The sequence below is a fragment of the Ostrea edulis genome, chromosome 2 (assembly GCF_947568905.1).
Source record: "Ostrea edulis chromosome 2, xbOstEdul1.1, whole genome shotgun sequence".
Lineage (NCBI taxonomy): Eukaryota > Metazoa > Mollusca > Bivalvia > Ostreida > Ostreidae > Ostrea > Ostrea edulis.
The window spans coordinates 53,615,651-53,635,008 of NC_079165.1; the positions used below are offsets into that span (position 1 = coordinate 53,615,651).

General features: G+C 35.5%; 1 protein-coding gene across 4 annotated transcripts in view; it reads left to right on the forward strand.

Moving 5' to 3' along the window:
• Positions 1-19,358, forward strand: part of LOC125679300 (syntaxin-binding protein 4-like) — a 135,736-nt gene that overhangs the window by 50,713 nt on the left and 65,665 nt on the right. For all 4 annotated transcript variants that reach the window (XM_048918414.2, XM_048918415.2, XM_048918416.2 and 1 more), the window contains exons 9-11: positions 3,405-3,543; positions 6,379-6,572; positions 18,262-18,358. In XM_048918414.2, the coding sequence (XP_048774371.1) occupies positions 3,405-3,543; positions 6,379-6,572; positions 18,262-18,358 (430 nt within the window). The remainder of the gene's footprint in view (positions 1-3,404; positions 3,544-6,378; positions 6,573-18,261; positions 18,359-19,358) is intronic.

The window sequence follows — 19,358 nt, forward strand, 5'->3', positions numbered from 1 at the left end:
ACGATTCGCAATGACACAAACAAGCCGGTTTTATACAAGACAACGCTCGGGAGAGAAAATGCTTATAGTTATATACATCGCGAAGTTGTAAACTCTCCATACACATTGCGTTATGACACAGAGTCGTTCAGTAATTCCCGTGAGATTTCTGCAAATATTACAGATTATGATGTTAACTTTCAATGTATCTATTGTAGGCCATTTCTTTTGTGTGATTTCTGATCATTAATGATGGGTAGAAATATATCAAATCTATATAGGAATTCACTTATAAAACTCGAAAAACCCTCTGTAACACTCAATTGTCCACCTGGAAGCCATGACAAACATCAAGAGAACCCTACCTGGCATCCCACATATCTTGATTATGCACGTGTCCCACGCTTTCCGTTAGTACCAACATCGAACTTTGCACTTAATTCCAGTTTCACTCAACAAAATTCCTGCAATTTTCTCTCAACAGGACTTATCTCTAACTCATCCTTTTAAAACTGCATTCTTCAGTCCACAAGAAACCTGTTTGCTCAACAGTAAACAACAGTTCGTGGAAGTCGCCATTAGGCCTAACGGATTTAGTTTTTTTTTTAAAGTTGTGTATTCACAAATTACTACGCCCATCTTGAAATGACATTCTAAAGAAATTGTTAAAATTTACACGGAGGCTATCTGACATATAATGCAGAGTCAAGTTTGTTGAAATCATGGTCCCTGGGGGTAGGGTTGGGCCACAATAGGGATCAAAGTTTTACATGCGATTATGTAGGGAAATCTTCAAAAATCTTTTTCTCAAGAACCACTGGGCCAGAAAATTTGAAATTTACACGAAATGTTCCAGACATAGTGCAGATTCAAGTTTGTTGAAATCATCAACCCTGGGGGTAGGATGGGGCCACTATAGGGGATGAAAGTTTTACATTTAAGTATATAGGAAAAATCTTTAAAAATCTTCTCTAAAATCACTGGGCCAGAAAAGTTAGAATTTACATCAAAGCTTCCTGACATGAAGTAAATTATGGTCCCATGGGGTTGGTTGTAGCCACATTAGGGGATCAATGTGTTATATGCTGATATATTGGAAAAATCTTTAGAACAATGTCTTGAACTATTTAAGCTTGGGCTTTCATATTTTGTATACACATTTTTTCCAGAAAGACCTTTCATGTGATGTAATGATGTGTGATCTTATGAACTTGACCTGGAAGTTTGACCTACTTTTACTAAAAATCTTACCTATTTTAAAATATCTCCTGAAATATATATATAAAGTAGATCTCTCATATCGTATATGTATTTCTTTTGGCAAGACCTTTCATTTGATATCATGATCTTTGACCCTGTGACGTTGAACTTGCAGTTTGACATATTTATGCCCCCCTTTGAAAAAGAGGGGGGCATATTGTTTTGCACCTGTCGGTCGGTCGGTCTGTCTGTCTGTCTGTCGGTCAGTCTGTAGACCATGTGTTGTCCGCTCAATATCTTGAGAACCATTCACTTGATGATAATGATATTTCATATGTGGGTTAGTTATGAGTAGAAGAGGATCCTTATTGTTTTTCAGGTCCAAAGGTCAAGGGTCAATCTACTCTGGACATAGGAATATAATGTCCGCTCAATATCTTGAGAACCCTTTGCTTGAAAGACATCAAACTTGGCACACTGGTACATCCTAAGGAGTAGATGACCCCTATTGATTTTGAGGTCATATGGTCAAAGGTCAAGGGTCAAACTGGCATAGGAATATACTGACCATTCAATGTCTAGAGAACCCTTTGCTTGACAGACATCAAACTTGGTACGCCAGTACATCTTCAGAAGAAGATGACCCCCATTGATTTTGAGGTCACATGGTCAAAGGTCAAGGGTCAAACTGGACATAGGAATATACTGTCCGTCAAATATCTCGAGAACCCTTTGCTTGACAGACATCAAACTTGGTATACTGATACATCTTCAGGAGAAGATGACGACTATTGATTTTCAGATCACATGGTCAAGGGTCAAACTGGACATAGGAATATACTGTCCACTCAATATCTTGATAACCCTTTTGCTTGGCAGACATCAAACTTGATACACTGGTACATCTTCAGGAGAAGATGACCTATATTGATTTTGAGGTCAAAAGTCAATTGTTGAACTGGACATAGTAATATATTGTCTCCTATAAGAATTGTTTGCTTGATTGACACCAAACTTGGTACACTGGTACAGCATAAGGAGTAGATGACCCCTATTGATTTTTAGGTCACATGGTCAATTTACTCTTGACATAGGAAGATATTGTCTGCTCAATATTTTGAATTGATGATACTACTATCAATTAAATGATGTGTGTGTATAACCCTTTTCAATTTTGCACCATGGGGGGCATTTGTGTTTTACAAACATCTCTTGTTTTAAGAAAACATAACATATTAAATATGTTCCGAACTATTTTAGGTAGGGTTTTCATATTTTATATACAGATTTTTTATGGCAAGACCTTGTACACGATGGTGTTTGATCTTTTGACCTTGGAGTTTTAAATAGTTGTTTTTTTTTAAAATCCCTGACCTATTTAATATCTCTTGAACTATTTTGGGTAGGGCTTTCATATTTTGTATATAGGTTTTTTATGGTAAGACCTTATTATTTTGTGAAGCTTGACCTTGTGACCTTGACCTGGAAGTATGACCTACTTGTAAAAAAAAGTCTTTCCTATTTGATATCTCCTGAACTTTTTAAGATAGAGCTATATAGGTTTCTTACTGCAAGATCTTCATATCATACTATGATCAATAAGCTTGTGACCTTGGTCTTATCCAGAACAGCAAGATCATATTAGTCATATTGGTGTTGAGGCATCTCTGTGTTATGTGAATTCATTTTCAGTTATGCTGTGATCCTTTGGGGCTAGATTAGGGCCACAATATTGAGTAAAAAATTTTCATGGAAATAAAGATTGATAAAAAATCTTTAAAATCACAAGAGCTGAACAATGGCAGGGCCAAAGTGACTCGGGTGAGTGATGTGGCCCATTGGCCTATTGTTCTAGATTGTTGGATCTCAGCCAATCAGAAAGATTGGAATTATTTGATGATATAATAAAATTGGTTATTAGGGTCCAGTCCTAGGGTGAATGAGAGTTTACTCTTATTTGTAACCATTCAAGACATTGTGATAATATACAAATTGAAGCCAAGAGCTGAAGGGAGATTTGAAATACAACCCAAGTAAAATCCTTTGCAGCTTTGATTATATGATACCTAGGTAATAAATTCATTCCCAATATTTACAGGTTGTCACTATGAACACAGCAATGTGTATTTGAAAAAGAATCATGTATTGTTATACTTGGGTTTATCAGATTGTACTGACTGCATCGTTTTGGAAATAATATTTTCTCTTTTGTCTGTTTCCTTTAGATTGTACAACATCACAGAAATAACCAGGATCATGTCGTCCCCGAAAGTTTTTCATCCATAAGAGAGCATCATCAGCCTCATTTAACTCCAAATGGCAGACACTTGATTCCCAGCATGACATCCACACCACATAACGAAGGTAAGCTCCTTAGAAACTGATATTTGACAGAATACGTCTTAGACATTGAATCTCTTTTGCTGTCTGTAAAAGTTTCAGTTGATGTGTTGCATCGGTGACTCATGTCTTCTCCGAAGATGTATTAAAACATTTAAGGAATCTTATCAAGCTAATTTTTACCTCTTTTATATGATATAACCTAACTTGGGGCAGTTTATGTGTTAACTGCCCCAAGTTAGGTTATATCATATAAATTAAGTAAAACTTAGCATCATTCCTTTCAATTTGATGCAAGAAGACAAAAGTACATGTCTTAGTTTATGAAAATTTGAAGAAACACTGATAGATAGAAATCACGTGTGCTGTGCAAGAATTCACTTAGGGCTGTTCCAGAAATGATCAAATGGGGGGGGGGTCGGGCGGCAAACGATATTTTTTTGTGTGGGGTCGTATTTTTTCAGATGGTTGGACTGTTAAAAAAATATTTATTATGGGTAGTGGGTAGTTTCTATTGTTTTATTTTGTGCCACGTGGGTGTTGAGTTTTCAGAATATTTTTATTGTCGCTCTTGTCGTGTTGGTTACAAAACGTCGAAGGGAAAATTGAAAACATGCTTTCGAAATGCTGCTTTCGAAATCGGAAATCGGAAGTAACATAGAACTATTCGAGTTGTCGCTCTTTGCAGCGCATAACTTTCCATTACGGCACTCTTCAAATTAGAGGCGCGTTTAGTAGGGTCCCTTTGGACGTGATGGCGGCCAACACTGTTCTGAAGATTATTACAGTTTACAGTGCATCGATTTTGGGAATATTTTGAAACCAATAGGTATTCCGTTTTCTAATAAAAATAGGCAAACCTTAGTTGATTTATACGAGGGTACCGATGCGTTATATTTATCAGTCGGTGTGATGGTGATATAGAGGCCTCCGTGCGCGGGCTCCATTAGAAGACCAACGATTCGTGGAAAATAATAGCATCGTTTGGACTCCCAATCTTTCCAACATTCCCGCCATAGATGCCTTTGATTGTTGATGTGACATCGTTTCTTCAGAACTACTGTGATACAATGTCGCACAGGCATTACCGCGTCATTGACTAGAATGTTTGTCCCGAAAACCTCGCAAGATTTGTACCGTTTTCATTTTTAAAAATGTTTGTGGTGGGTCTGGTTAGTTTTTTTTTTTTTATTAGATGGGTCATTGTAAAATGAGTTTATTAATTTGATGGGTCATGGGGTAATTTTTTATTATTTTTTTTATGGGTGCTTGGTATATACAAAAGGTGCCCCCCGCCCCCATGTATTTATTTCTGGAATAGCCCTTAGCAATTGATGAAGCTGATGGAGCATCAACTGTGAAGGCAGCCATCTTGGTTCTTCACATAACCGGAGCATGTAATTTAGCCTATATATCAAATTTGAAAACATAATTATTGAAGATGAAGCTTGCAACATATTTTAATAACAGAAAATATGTGAAGACTACATATGTAGACCAAATCTTAACTTCGCAGCACCTTCAATATTGACTTTAAAGGAGCTCTGACAGAAAATACCAGAAATTTGTTCACTCTACTTTTATGATAATTGTAAACTACATTATAACTTAACATAGCATTCAGCATTGTTACCAAAGAAATCTGACATAGTAAAATGTAAGTCATAGATGGTGAATCAGCTCAGTGTGGTATGTCATTCAGTAAGATGTAACATAGATAGTGAATCAGCTCAGTGTGATATGTCATTCAGTGAGATGTAACACAGATGGTGAATCAGCCAGTGTGATATGTCATTCAGTGAGATGTAACACAGATGGTGATCCACCGGTGAATCAGCCAGTGTGATATGTCATTCAGTGAGATGTAACACAGATGGTGAATCAGCCAGTGTGATATGTCATTCAGTGAGATGTAACACAGATGGTGATCCACCGGTGAATCAGCCAGTGTGATATGTCATTCAGTGAGATGTAACACAGATGGTGAATCAGCCAGTGTGATATGTCATTCAGTGAGATGTAACACAGATGGTGAATCAGCCAGTGTGATATGTCATTCAGTGAGATGTAACACAGATGGTGAATCAGCCAGTGTGATATGTCATTCAGTGAGATGTAACACAGATGGTGAATCAGCCAGTGTGATATGTCATTCAGTGAGATGTAACACAGATGGTGATCCACCGGTGAATCAGCCAGTGTGATATGTCATTCAGTGAGATGTAACACAGATGGTGACCCACCGGTGAATCAGCCAGTGTGATATGTCATTCAGTGAGATGTAACACAGATGGTTGATCAGCCAGTGTGATATGTCATTCAGTGAGATGTAACACAGATGGTGATCCACTGGTGAATCAGCCAGTGTGATATGTCATTCAGTGAGATGTAACACAGATGGTGACCCACCGGTGAATCAGCCAGTGTGATATGTCATTCAGTGAGATGTAACACAGATGGTGATCCACCGGTGAATCAGCCAGTGTGGTATGTCATTCAGTGAGATGTTATTCTCAACAATTTGAAAAAATTCTTTGATGTTTAAGAGACTTGCAGGTTGTTGAACTTGGTCAAACTTGGGGAAATATTTGACACACAGAACTCTTGGTTTGTCTATCTACCTCATGTCAAAGTTTTAAGATTGGACCTTTTATTCATACCATGCAAAGAAAGTATGTCACAGCCTGATGATGGCTGATACTACCTGAAGTAAAGTTCTACAATTCATGGCTTAAGAAAACACCCTATACACAAGCTTTTTAATGGCGTATTATGTACTGTTACCAGTACTCCTATTAGAACCAGTAGTTAGATCCAATGCAACATAGGGACTGAGTGGAGAGTATTTTGTTTTGATAGGAGGAAAAGTGACCAACAATTTGCCACCCCTGTATTCCATGGATCACTCCCCAGTACTGGGAAGTATGACAACGACATCGGACCCATTCACAAGTGTGACTTCCACTGAGTCATCCAGATACCAGAATATGTCAAAATCAAGAAAACTGTCATTAGACCCCACCGTTAGGCTGAAAATTGAGAAACTAGAAGTGGTATGTGGCCAGTCTTTAGGTTTAATTGAGAAACTAGAAGTGGTATGTGGCCAGTCTTTAGGTTTATTCTTGAATAAAAAGATGTTTCAACCTACTTAAAAATCAGAATCATCGTGATTTTCAATACATTATTACTGTTAGATATTTATGTTTCCCAAACAAAGTTTTGGAAAATACTGTTTTTACACTGTTTCTTATTAAGGTCTTCAGATTCAGTCAAAATACCTTATAATGATTGTACAGTTAAATGAGGTCTTCCATGTAAAAAAATTTCTTGATAACTACCCTTTCTAATCTTATGAAGCATCTTAGGGACAAGGGGGACATAATTTATAAATTTCAGAACTCGTGCACCCCAGGGGCCTTAGGGTAAGACAAAACCTGCCAAAAATTGACCCATTTTGAAAATATTTCTTCTCTACGACCACACATATCTGTAAGTAAAAGTCGATGCATAGTCATGTAGAGCAGGGAGACCTCTGCCAAAATTGAAAATTTCATAATCCACGGGATAGAGGTTCGGACTGCAGGGTGGGCCCAAACTTGGTATATAGTTTGTATGTGTAAAACATTTGAATAACATCTTAGATAATGCTATTAATACTAAATTGAAATGAAATCAATATTTGATAAGAGCAGGTAGCCTTTTACCAAAATTGTAAATTTCATGATGCCAGGGGTAGGGTTTTGGTACCAGGTTGGAGCTAAAATAGTCATAGTGATTTAATGTGTGTTATAAATTGAACATCTTTAACTTCTTGATAACTACCATTCCAAATCTTTTCAAATTTGGTATGGAGCATCTTTAGGACAAGGGGGGACGTAAATTTCAGGTCCCCAGGGCCTTAGAGATGGGGCATAAATTGACCAGATTTTAAAAATTGTCTGCTCTACGAAAACATGTCTATTAGAAAAACTAAATGCATAGTCATATAGAGCAGCAAGGCCTCTACCAAAATTGTAAATTTCATGATCCCCAGGGTAGAGGATCTGACTCCAGAGCCAAACTCAGAATATTGTGTTTATGTGTAAAATATCTAATAACATTTTCTTTAATGCTGTTGATACTACAGAGTTGAAACTAAATGGATATTTAAAAGAAGAAGGTAGCCTTTTACCAAAATTGTAAATTTTGTTATTCCAAGGGTAGGGATTTTAGTTTCAGGATGGGGCCAACATTATTATTATTATAGTGATCTTTATCATTTGAAAAACTTCTTTGAATTTATAGGTGATACATATAAAACTAAATGCTTATTTATGAAAAGCAAAAAGGGACCAAAATTGTGAATTATTGCAGGGTTCTGATTCTAGGTTAGTTCCAGTATAATCATATAGTTAATTTTAACATATACTATATAAAATATATTATCACATGCCTTACTCTGCGAAATTTCATGCTAGCGGACTTGAAGCATGTAAGCTATTTTCATGTAAGTCATATGCAACTCAACAGAATTTGGTACCCATGGACCAAAACAATTGATAAGGCCAAGAAAAAAGAAAGAAAAAAATTGGTTCTCAGGCTATATGTTTTAGAAAATCAAATGAGGCATGTAGGTTTTTAACGCTGTATGGTCCGAATTACAATATTTTTTTCCATCTCGTAAAAACGCTATTAAATCATCGCACGTATGTAGTTATGAGACTGTACAACATATCATAAATTATTTCACCTGTTTTAACCCAAATAATTTGATTTTAAATCGATGTTTACAAATAACCACGTCACTCTGCCATTTCAAGTGAGTCACGTGACCAGTTCAAACTTTTAGATCATCGCTGGTTTTATCTGTGTAAAGCTGTGTATTTTGTTATAACAGTGCCGTACCATAAGTTTAATAGAAATAAAAATATCAAATACCTCTTAGTAATTCGTTGTTTTACGCCCTTTCAGCCTTAAAACTAGACAGTTGCGTATGAGTTAATACATCATGTTGGGATTCCCCTGACGCGCGTGGGTCTATTTATAGACGTCTATTATGGGATGATTTATATATGTAGCCACTATATTTACTTTCTAAATAATATTCGCGCTGTTTTCTTTTACATGCAGATGTTTTCAAGCATGTAATTAAGGGAAAGGTAATAACTTGATAAAGTAATTAATCTGCTTTAAAGTAATTATGTACAAAAATAATACATGAACATCGGGTCATACAGCTTTAAGCTCAAGTGAGCTTTTCTGATCAAAATTTGTTTGTTGTCTGTCAACATCGTCAGCGTCGACTTTTCACATTTTCATCTTCTTCTCCAGAACCGCTGCGCCATTTTCAACCAAACTTGGCACAGAGCATCCTTGGGTGAAGGGGATTCAAGTTTGTTCAAATGAAGGACCACGCCCCTTCAAAGGGGTGATAATCACCAAAATGTAAAAATAGAGTGGGGTCATTTAAAAATCCTCTTCTCAGGAACCACTGGGCCAGAAAAGCTGAAATTTACATGAAAGCTTCCTTACATAGTTGAGATTCAAGTTTGTTAACATCATGACCACAGGGGGTGGGTCGAGGCCACAATAGGGAATCAAATTTTACATGCGAATATATAGGGAAAATCTTTAAAAATCTTCTCAAGAACCTTGAGGCCATATGAGTAGAGATTTAAGTGAGAGCTTCCTAATTTAGAGTAGATTCAAATGTTCAGATCATGCCCCAGAGGGTAGGGTGAGGCCACATAAAGGGGTCAAAGTTTTACATACTGATATATAGGAAAATCTTCTCCAGAACCACTGGGCCAATTTCAATTAAACTTGAAACAAATCATCCTTAGGCGAAGGGGATTTAAGTTTGTTCAAATGAAGGGCCATGCCCCCTTCAAAGGGGAGATTATCACAAAAATGTAAAAATAGGGTGGGGTCATTTAAAAATCTTCTCAATTAAGAACCACCTGGGCCAGAAGAGCTGAAAGAAGTATAGCGCACTTGGTATGCAATTTTGCCTACATAGATACTTTTTTCTTGAATATCATTTTTTACAAATATTCTGCTACAAAAAGTCAGTTTATACTTGTGTTTACTCAAATTACTCAACAAAGATATCTATGTGTTGATGATATCTTTATTTGATAAGCATAAACATCACCGTGATTATATAGATTATATAGTAGATGTAACGTAGTGGGCCTAAAAAATTGCAAACTGCTGCAAAAGGCCACCCTAAACCAGAAATAAAACACCGACATTGTTTTACTTGAGTATGACTGTACATAAGTCCATTTGAGGAAATTTGGTTTAAGGCGGCCCTCTTCTTGAAAATGGCTAAAATATAAAAAGAAAAATCGTTCTCAAAATTTACCTAGAGATTTAGCAGCCTGTCAAACGTGAAACCTTTAAACTTAATGTCTGGGTGGCCTAGTGGTTTAGGTGCTTGGTAGTCTAACACTTAAAGCATGCATTCCGAGTTCAAGTCCAATATCCCCCCCCCCCCTTTTTTTTTTTTTGCTTTTTATTTTTTGGGATCATTTTCGGGGGGTTGGTTAAATGTGATAACAAATATTAGGCCTAGTCATTTTCATCATAACTTCCAATTTTTGCAAGTTACGACTTTTAAAAAGAAAAGAAATTTATTCTGACACCACTGTACATAGTTCCATTTGTTTACACTAACCTGTTCCTGTGTGCACAGGATTTTCAAACCGTAATGTGAATGACGAAAAGCTAAAGAAATACTACATGGAAAGAGGCACAAATGCACAGCATGTAATAAGTGAAAATAGGTCAAGGGAGGAAAGTAACTGTTATACAGTTTGACCTCTCAAAAGTAGATATAAAAACTCATGTAGCAATTGTCGGATCATATGATATTTAGGCAAAGCTAAACACTCGAATTATCAACCAAAGGCAAATGAACGGATGAAATCTATTAAAGGTGCTGCAGCCATGTCAGAAAAGACAGTGAGCTAAGTAATGCCATATGTAAAAGGGTTGTTGTGTAATATAAATGCACCTATGAAAATATTGTACTGTTCATCTTTCCACATAGGCAGGGATCGAAATTAACTTTTTTCACTACTAGCAAATTTTAGCTAGTGGATTATTTTCCAACTAGCAAAATTGAGCTTTTACTAGCATTTTTCAATCGATTGCTGTCTTACAGGAATTTAAGAAAACAAGCATGTATCTATATCAAAATATAGGGAAAATCTTTTAAAATCTTCTTTAAAGTGCAATAATAAAAATAATATTGAGAATTTTTTTATTTAAAATTTAATGAATTATCCGACAACATACAAGTATCATGATGAGGGTCATAGGGTACACTTGTGCGGCGAACTTGCTGTCCAGAGATCTACCACCTATTTACAACATCATATGGTTTGAAATCTTGAAGACTGTTTGCACCAATTCAAACTATATGTTGAAAACTTTTGGAAATTTCATCTAAAAAATTCTAGTTGAAAAAGAAACCCCACGAACTCGAAGTGTTTGACTATAGACTACAGAAGGACGCCGCGTGAAGCGGTGACACTAACACTTTCATGTGTTGTTTCATGTAAACACGGACGAGATCAACATGCTTGCTATTTAAATCAGACGTCTCTGAGACGCCCAAAGTGTGCATGAAGTAGGCCATCTTCGACATCACTGACTGAGATGACCTTGACCTTAGTTATTTATTCGATCCGCGTTTACTTTTTCAATACTTGTATATTCATTCTGTAAAACGTTTCTACGCACAAGACAAAATTATTGTAAAGTTCAAAGTACAGCCAATAAACCAAGAAAATCCGGGAAAAAAATCAGGGTTTTTTTCACTTGCAAAAAGTTGCGATCACTTGTGATTTTTCACTCGCAATTTCAATTTTTAACTCGCATTTAGCGAGTATTTCCCCTTAATTTCGTTGCCTGATAGGAACATGGTTTATTGATTAGAGAACAGCTCATATAAATGTCAGTAATGCTAAACTGCAGCAGTTATTGATCTTGGTTAATGAAACATTAAAAACGTTGGCCTTGTATTTAAAAATAACACGCAAGTCTATTAGGGCTATTCCAGAAATAAATACATGGGGGGGTCGGGAGGCACCTTTTGTATATACCAAGCACCCATAAAAAAAAAATAAAAAATTACCCCATGACCCATCAAATTAATAAACTCATTGTACAATGACCCATCTAATAAAAAAAAAAACTAACCAGACCCACCACAAAAATATTTTTAAAAATGAAAACGGTACAAATCTCGCGAGGTTTTCGGGACAAACATTCTAGTCAATGATGCGGTAATGCCTGTGCGACATTGTATCACAGTAGTTCTGAAGAAACGATGTCACATCAACAATCAAAGGCATCTATGGCGGGAATGTTGGAAAGATTGGGAGTCCAAACGATGCTATTATTTTCCACGAATCGTTGGTCTTCTAATGGAGCCCGCGCACGGAGGCCTCTATATCACCATCACACCGACTGATAAATATAACGCATCGGTACCGTCGTATAAATCAACTAAGGTTTGCCTATTTTTATTAGAAAACGGAATACCTATTGGTTTCAAAATATTCCCAAAATCGATGCACTGTAAACTGTAATAATCTTCAGAACAGTGTTCGCCGCCATCACGTCCAAAGGGACCCTACTAAACGCGCCTCTAATTTGAAGAGTGCCGTAATGGAAAGTTATGCGCTGCAAAGAGCGACAACTCGAATAGTTCTATGTTACTTCCGATTTCCGATTTCGAAAGCAGCATTTCGAAAGCATGTTTTAAATTTTCCCTTCGACGTTTTGTAACCAAGTCGACAAGAGCGACAATAAAAATATTCTGAAAACTCAACACCCACGTGGCACAAAATAAAACAATAGAAACTACCCACTACCCATAATAAATATTTTGTTAACAGTCCAACCACGGACCAAATAAAATATGAAAAAATACGACCACCCACACAAAAAAATATCACTTGCCGCCTGACCCCCCCATTTGATCATTTCTGGAACAGCCCTTATTGGAAACTGGTGTTTTCCTTTTAGATTTCTGAGTCGGCCGTTTCGTCAGCAAAAGCGCTATACCTCTTTGCATGAAAGCTTCCAGACAAACTAGAGATTCTAGTTTGTAAAAATCATGACCATTGGGTTTAAGATGGGGGCCACAATAGGGGATCAAAGTTTTACATGCGAATGTATTGTGAACCAAACTTGGCACAAAGCATCTTAAGGTGAAATTTGTTAACATGAAAGGCCATATCTGTCTACAAGGGCATATGATAATTGATGAATTTAGAGTCAAGTTTACTAATTAATTTTGATAATTAATGAATTTGTAGTTGTCACTTTTGAAAAGTTTTTCATGAACAAGCTACTTGTATAATGAAAGTTTTGCTCAAGCTTGTTTATTGTTAGGAACTGCTGCTCAGGTGAGCGATGCGATCCATGGGCCTCTTGTTTTCAAGATCATTTATATTTTACTTAGGTGCACCATGTACTTCACTCAAATACACTCATTTGTCTTTTTGTTTTTAGGCAATCTTTTCTTTCTATGTTATGTTTACATTATCAGTGTGATTAGTCACCATCTTAACCAAAAAGCCTTACAGTTTCATTTATGTCCACTGACAGCATCACTCAGTCAAACAAATCTGTTTTCTATTCGCAAACTGCATAATTGGTGTATTTTGAGGGGAATATCCACCATCCAGGTCCAACGCGACTATCCCCATTGAATCAAATAATTTACCCACAGATGTATGTTGGCACTGCAGTTGCCAAAATATCTTATGCTCCATGGCATGAAAACATTTGGGCCACACATTACCTGGCACTATAACTGTCATAACTAAAGTGAAAGTCCAAAACATGATACCAAATAGCAAACACAACATCACAAATAGACCTAGATTAATGGTGATAGGTTTACCAAATAGCAAACACAACATCACAAATAGACCTAGATTAATGGTGTAAGTATTCGTTAGCGAGACAGAGAATTTTTTTTCTTTCATTTATTTTAACGAGTGCATACATTGTACAGTGTTTGTTATTAGTGCTGCTATTTAATTATTCATCTTTTTATGTTATCATATATATTAGTAAATTTGTTTGTATCATGTTACCTTGGAAAATCTTGACACTCCACTTTGTTTTGATCTTTGTACCCTTGGATTGACGACCACTCGATATTCCTTTTAATTCCTCCTCAGAGATTGTTTTGAATCTTGGTTTGGAAACTATGACGGGGGAGGGGGGCGGGGTTATGTTCAGTTTCTAGTGCCTTGGCCAATTCTGTAAGCGCCTCATCATTAAATGTAGAAGCATTTATGATTTCACAAATATTCTGACAATTTTCATCCTCATCATCAAAGTTATTAAACAGAGAAAGAAGAGTTTCTTCATCAAAATCAGGTTTCATAACTTCACATTCAGGTCTGTCTTGAAAAATATCGAAAGTACCAATATCGAAATTTCCTCCCTTGGAATCCATTTTCAGAAATTGCATAAGCAGACGTGTACGTGTGTGTGTTATGTTTTTCCTTCAAATAGTCATATTTATTTCATTTTGTATAATTAATTGTTTATGTATCATTTATTTTTAATATGTTAATGTTTTTGTTGAATGAATTTATTTGGATCGATAGAGTTGTGAAGTTGTTCTTTTCAGGATTCCCAATCAATAAATAGATCTATAAATAGAACATTCAGGGGAATCCCCAACATTCCAGTAGAAAGTAGCTCCGGCCATTTGTTATTTTATTTTTCGGGGTATACGATATTCATATGATAGATCAACCAATGAAAAGGCATGTAAACATGTAAAATTAGATGATATAGGTTTACCTAACAGCAAACACAACATCACAAATAGACCTAGATTAAGGTAGTACTCTACATCGTCATAATGGCTGACTTCCTGTAAAAACATGGATGAAAAAATCGATATCAGCAATATTTGACTTTTCCTTTTCAATTTCAATACCTAGCCAAGTAGCTCAGTAGGTTTGAATACCGACTGCTGAACTGTACGTCGCAGGTTCGAGTCCAGCAGGGGTTTTAATTTTTTTCCAGATTACTTTCTACTAAAACTGTATTTTTTGACAAAATTAAGTAAATTTGAAAATATTTAACTTCTAAACATTGTTGTACATATCCTCCACTTTTCATCCACATCAAATTTCTCTGGTGTAGCACACCTCCTTAATGGTGATAGGTTTACCAAACAGCAAACACAACATCACAAATAGACCTAGATTAGTGATGATAGCAAACACAACATCACAAATAGACCTAGATTAGTGGTGATAGGTTTACCAAACAGCAAACACAATATCACAAATAGACCTAGATTAGTGATGATAGCAAACACAACATCACAAATAGACCTAGATTAGTGGTGATAGGTTTACCAAACATCAAACACAACATCACAAATAGACCTAGATTAGTGATGATAGGTTTACCAAACAGCAAACACAACATCACAAATAGACCTAGATTAATGGTGATAGGAAACACAACATCACAAATAGACCTAGATTAGTGATGATAGCAAACACAACATCACAAATAGACCTAGATTAATGGTGATAGGTTTACCTAACAGCAAACACAACATCACAAATAGACCTAGATTAGTGATGATAGCAAACACAACATCACAAATAGACCTAGATTAGTGGTGATAGGTTTACCAAACAGCAAACACAACATCACAAATAGACCTAGATTAATGGTGATAGGTTTACCAAACAGCAAACACAACATCACAAATAGACCTAGATTACCTAACACCACTAATCTAGCCAATTGGTGTGTTTTTAGCAGAGTTATATCACTTTTCAGCATGTATACAGAAACACTTTAATGATGCAGATCTGCAGGCATGTTTACGAAACTTCCTAAGAATTGTCTTAAGGTGGCTCACTACACCCAGAAATAGTTTCTCATATCATTACGAATTGATTTAATTATAAAAGATATGATATACAATAAGTATATATATGCCAAAAAAGCAAAAAATATACAAATTTGGATAAAAACATGATTTTCAAAAAAATTATTTCATTACATATGAACAAAAGACTCTGGGGGATTTGAACTCGAGATCTGCAGTTCACCAGCCCTATGCTTTAACCACTGAGCTATGATGATAGACAAACAAACCGATCGATACAAATAATTTCACAAAACATTTAAATCGCCATCTTGTGACGTGGTGTAATACAGAGCATATGCTTTAGTGTAGTGAGCTACGTACTTAAGTATGTTTTTAAGAAACATCTTAGGAAATTTTTTAGGATGATCTTAGGACAAACAGAGGCATGTAAATTAAAGCTGACTTAGGATTATCCTAAGTTAAGACATCCTAAGTGACTTTTAAATGGTCTTATGCTAGAAAGAATAATAACGTCTGTTGGAAAATAAAAAGTTTTTCTAACATGAAAAGCATATGATATTATTTAATAAACTGGCATGCTGTTTAAAGGTTACACCAAAGAAAATTTAATGAATCTGGGAAATACTAAATCTTAATAAGCAAATTTCATTGTGTTGTGTAGTCCTTTATGGATTCAAAATTTCTGAACCATGAAAAGTGCACCATGTCCATGAATCGTACCAGCACTATTCTATTCATTCACAAAAGTTTGTCCTGCCCATGTATAGGAACATAGTATTGTTTTTCAAAGTGTGTGGAGAGGGAGGGGGCAGCCCGAGGAGAAGTTGGCACAATGTAGTTTATTTGACCAAAATTCTTGACAAGCAATAATAAAAATGAATGTTTTGCTCAATTTTCAAATTCCTGATCCTTTATATATTTATCCTTCGCTACATAGGTCAGTTCATAACTTCCAAGCTTATATATATCCTTTTCGGCGGGGGGGGGGGGGGGGGGGGGGGGGGGGGGGGGGGTTCCGTCAAGCAATTGAACATTTCAAACTTTTTGATAACTACCTTTCCAATTCTTTTCAAATTTGGTATAAAGCATCTTTGAGACCAATTTTCAAAAATTTTCTATATAACCACACACCTGTAAGAAAAACTAAATACATAGTCATGTAGAGCAAGGAGGCCTCTATCAAACTTGTAAATTCCTTTATCTCCAGGGTAGAAGTTCTGACTCCAGGACAGGACCAAATTTGGTATAAAGAGTTTTATGTACAAAACATTTAAATAACATCTTTAGTGCTGTTGATTTTGAATTGAAACTGAATGGATATTTAGAAGGAGCAGGGAATCCTTTACCAATTGATAAATGATCCCAGAGGTAGGGGTTTGGATTTCAGGCCAAAATTATTATAAAGTGAAATTATTATAAAGTGGTTATTGTGTTTATCATTTGAAAGACTTCTTTGATGTTGCTGATACTATACTGCATAAAACTGAAATGCATATTTAAATTTTGAATTTCACAACCCCAGGGTTTTGACTCTAGGGCAGGTCCAAATTACAGGCTTTCAAGCGGGCCCTTATTTTCCTTATTTTTCTACAACAGCCCTTATTTTCCTTATTTGAGCTTTAGAATCCTAAACAAGCCCTAATTTTTTGTTGAAATTCCTACATTTTCAAATTTTGAAAGTTTAAATAAATTTGACATAAAGTAAGTGTTGGAATTTATTAAATTTAGTCTTAGTATACGTTCAGAAAATGAATATGTTGATTAAATGTACATCTCAGAAGACATCTTGATGGTTATCAGCTATATTCGGCATTGATTGTGAGCAATGGGAGTCCACCTGAATTATAACAAGGTTTGTGCTGAATGCCGAATATGGCTGTTGATGACCACTGGTATGATCTTCTGAGTGGGTAATTAGTTTTTGTATTATTGCTCTTGCAAATGGTGGGTAAAACATTTTTTCTTTCCTATTGATTTATAAATTTAACCCTTATTTTTATCTAAAAAGCCCTTTAAAAAATCCTTAAAAAGACCCTTATTTTTTGATAATTTTGCCCTAAAAATGGCCCTTATTTTTTGCAAAATGTCACTTGAAAGCTTGAAATTAGTATAATATGTTAATGATATTATATTATGTAAAGTTTTTCATCAGTATAGGCACTTCAAAATAATATAGCTTAGATATGCAGAGCAGGAAAATTATTATAGATTTCTTAGCTCGTTGTGTTAGTGATACTATAACTAATACTCAGGTGACCTATAAGGCCTGTGGGCCTCTTGTTTTCTTATGTAACTCGTACTTCTAAACGGAACTATTACCGATGCCAAATATTATTGATTTGAGCTATTAAAAAAATGAGCTGCTTAGTTTTCATAATTCAAGGCTCATAATTTGCTTGTTATGAATGTTTAACGAGTTAACTAATTTCTTCGTTTCCTCTTAAATTAAAAGTGTAGGTCTATAAAATGGGGCTCATTTGTAAAATTGTAAACAATGAATACTTGTTTATTCTTTAAAATGTGGTTTATTTAATGTTCATTTTAAAACAAATGCAAATTGTTGTCATGAAAGAAAATTCTAATTTGAAGCTATTTTTCCCAATTCAATGGGTATATATTCTTACCATTCCCATATGGTAGTAAAAAAAGTCGCTTGGAGAACATTCGTAACAGTCCCTGGAGAACATTCGTAACAGTCCCTGTTGCAATTAGAACTTATATCATATTGATATACATAATATATATAATTCTGAAGAACATCCAGTACTTTAGCATAGAATAATTAGATACCTTTTTATTAAAATTTTCTAGGATTTGAGTCATTTCGTAATGTAATCTAGTTTGAGGCTCATTTATTATGCTTGCAGGCATTGCGATACCTTGGGCTGGAGCCTTCAGAGGAACAAGATGTCTGTCTGAGAGAACAGTTAAAAGTAGACTCCTCTGGAACTGTCAATTATGGAGGTATGGGACATGTACCATAGCTAATGTCAAATCTTTATTATGGAAAAGTAATCATTATTTCAAATGCAGTTCAGCAACGTACTGGCCAATTGACCTGTAATTGTGGATATTTGTGTTAGTACAGGCTTTCAAGCGGGCCCTTATTTTTCTACAACAGCTCTTATTTTCCTTATTTGAGCTTTAGAATCCTAGACAAGCCCTAATTTTTTGTTGAAATTCCTACATTTTCAAATTTTGAAAGTTTAAATAAATTTGACATAAAGTAAGTGTTGGAATTTATTAAATTTAGTCTTAGTATACGTTCAGAAAATGAATATGTTGATTAAATGTACATCTCAGAAGACATCTTGATGGTTATCAGCTATATTCGGCATTGATTGTGAGCAATGGGAGTCCACCTGAATTATAACAAGGTTTGTGCTGAATGCCGAATATGACTGTTGATGACCACTGGTATGATCTTCTGAGTGGGTAATTAGTTTTTGTATTATTGCTCTTGCAAATGGTGGGTAAAACATTTTTTCTTTCCTATTGATTTATAAATTTAACCCTTAATTTTGTCTAAAAAGCCCCCAAAAAGGCCCTTATTTTTTGATAATTTTGCCCTAAAAATGGCCCTTATTTTTTGCAAAATGTCATTTGAAAGCCTGTTAGTGTGAAGATCACAAATTTGTATGCATCTCTTGATTTATAGGTCACTCAGGTGACCTATTGCTATCTATTTTTGGCCATTGTCATGTGGATGTGTGTTGTGAATAAACTTTTCACTTTTTATGTCTCCCCTAGCTCTTTCCAATTTTTGTCTGTCTGTCCCATCTGTCTGTCACAAAATCTTGTGAACACTTCTTTTCCTTTATGGCTTATTGGGAAGACTTGAAACTTTGTACAATGCTTCATTAGACCCCTTTCTATATTTATGGTGTCGCAGAGTTCGGGCCCAAAACAGGCTTAGCCCCTGTAGTTCAATACTAAATAAACAGTATGATAAATGGTTTATTTC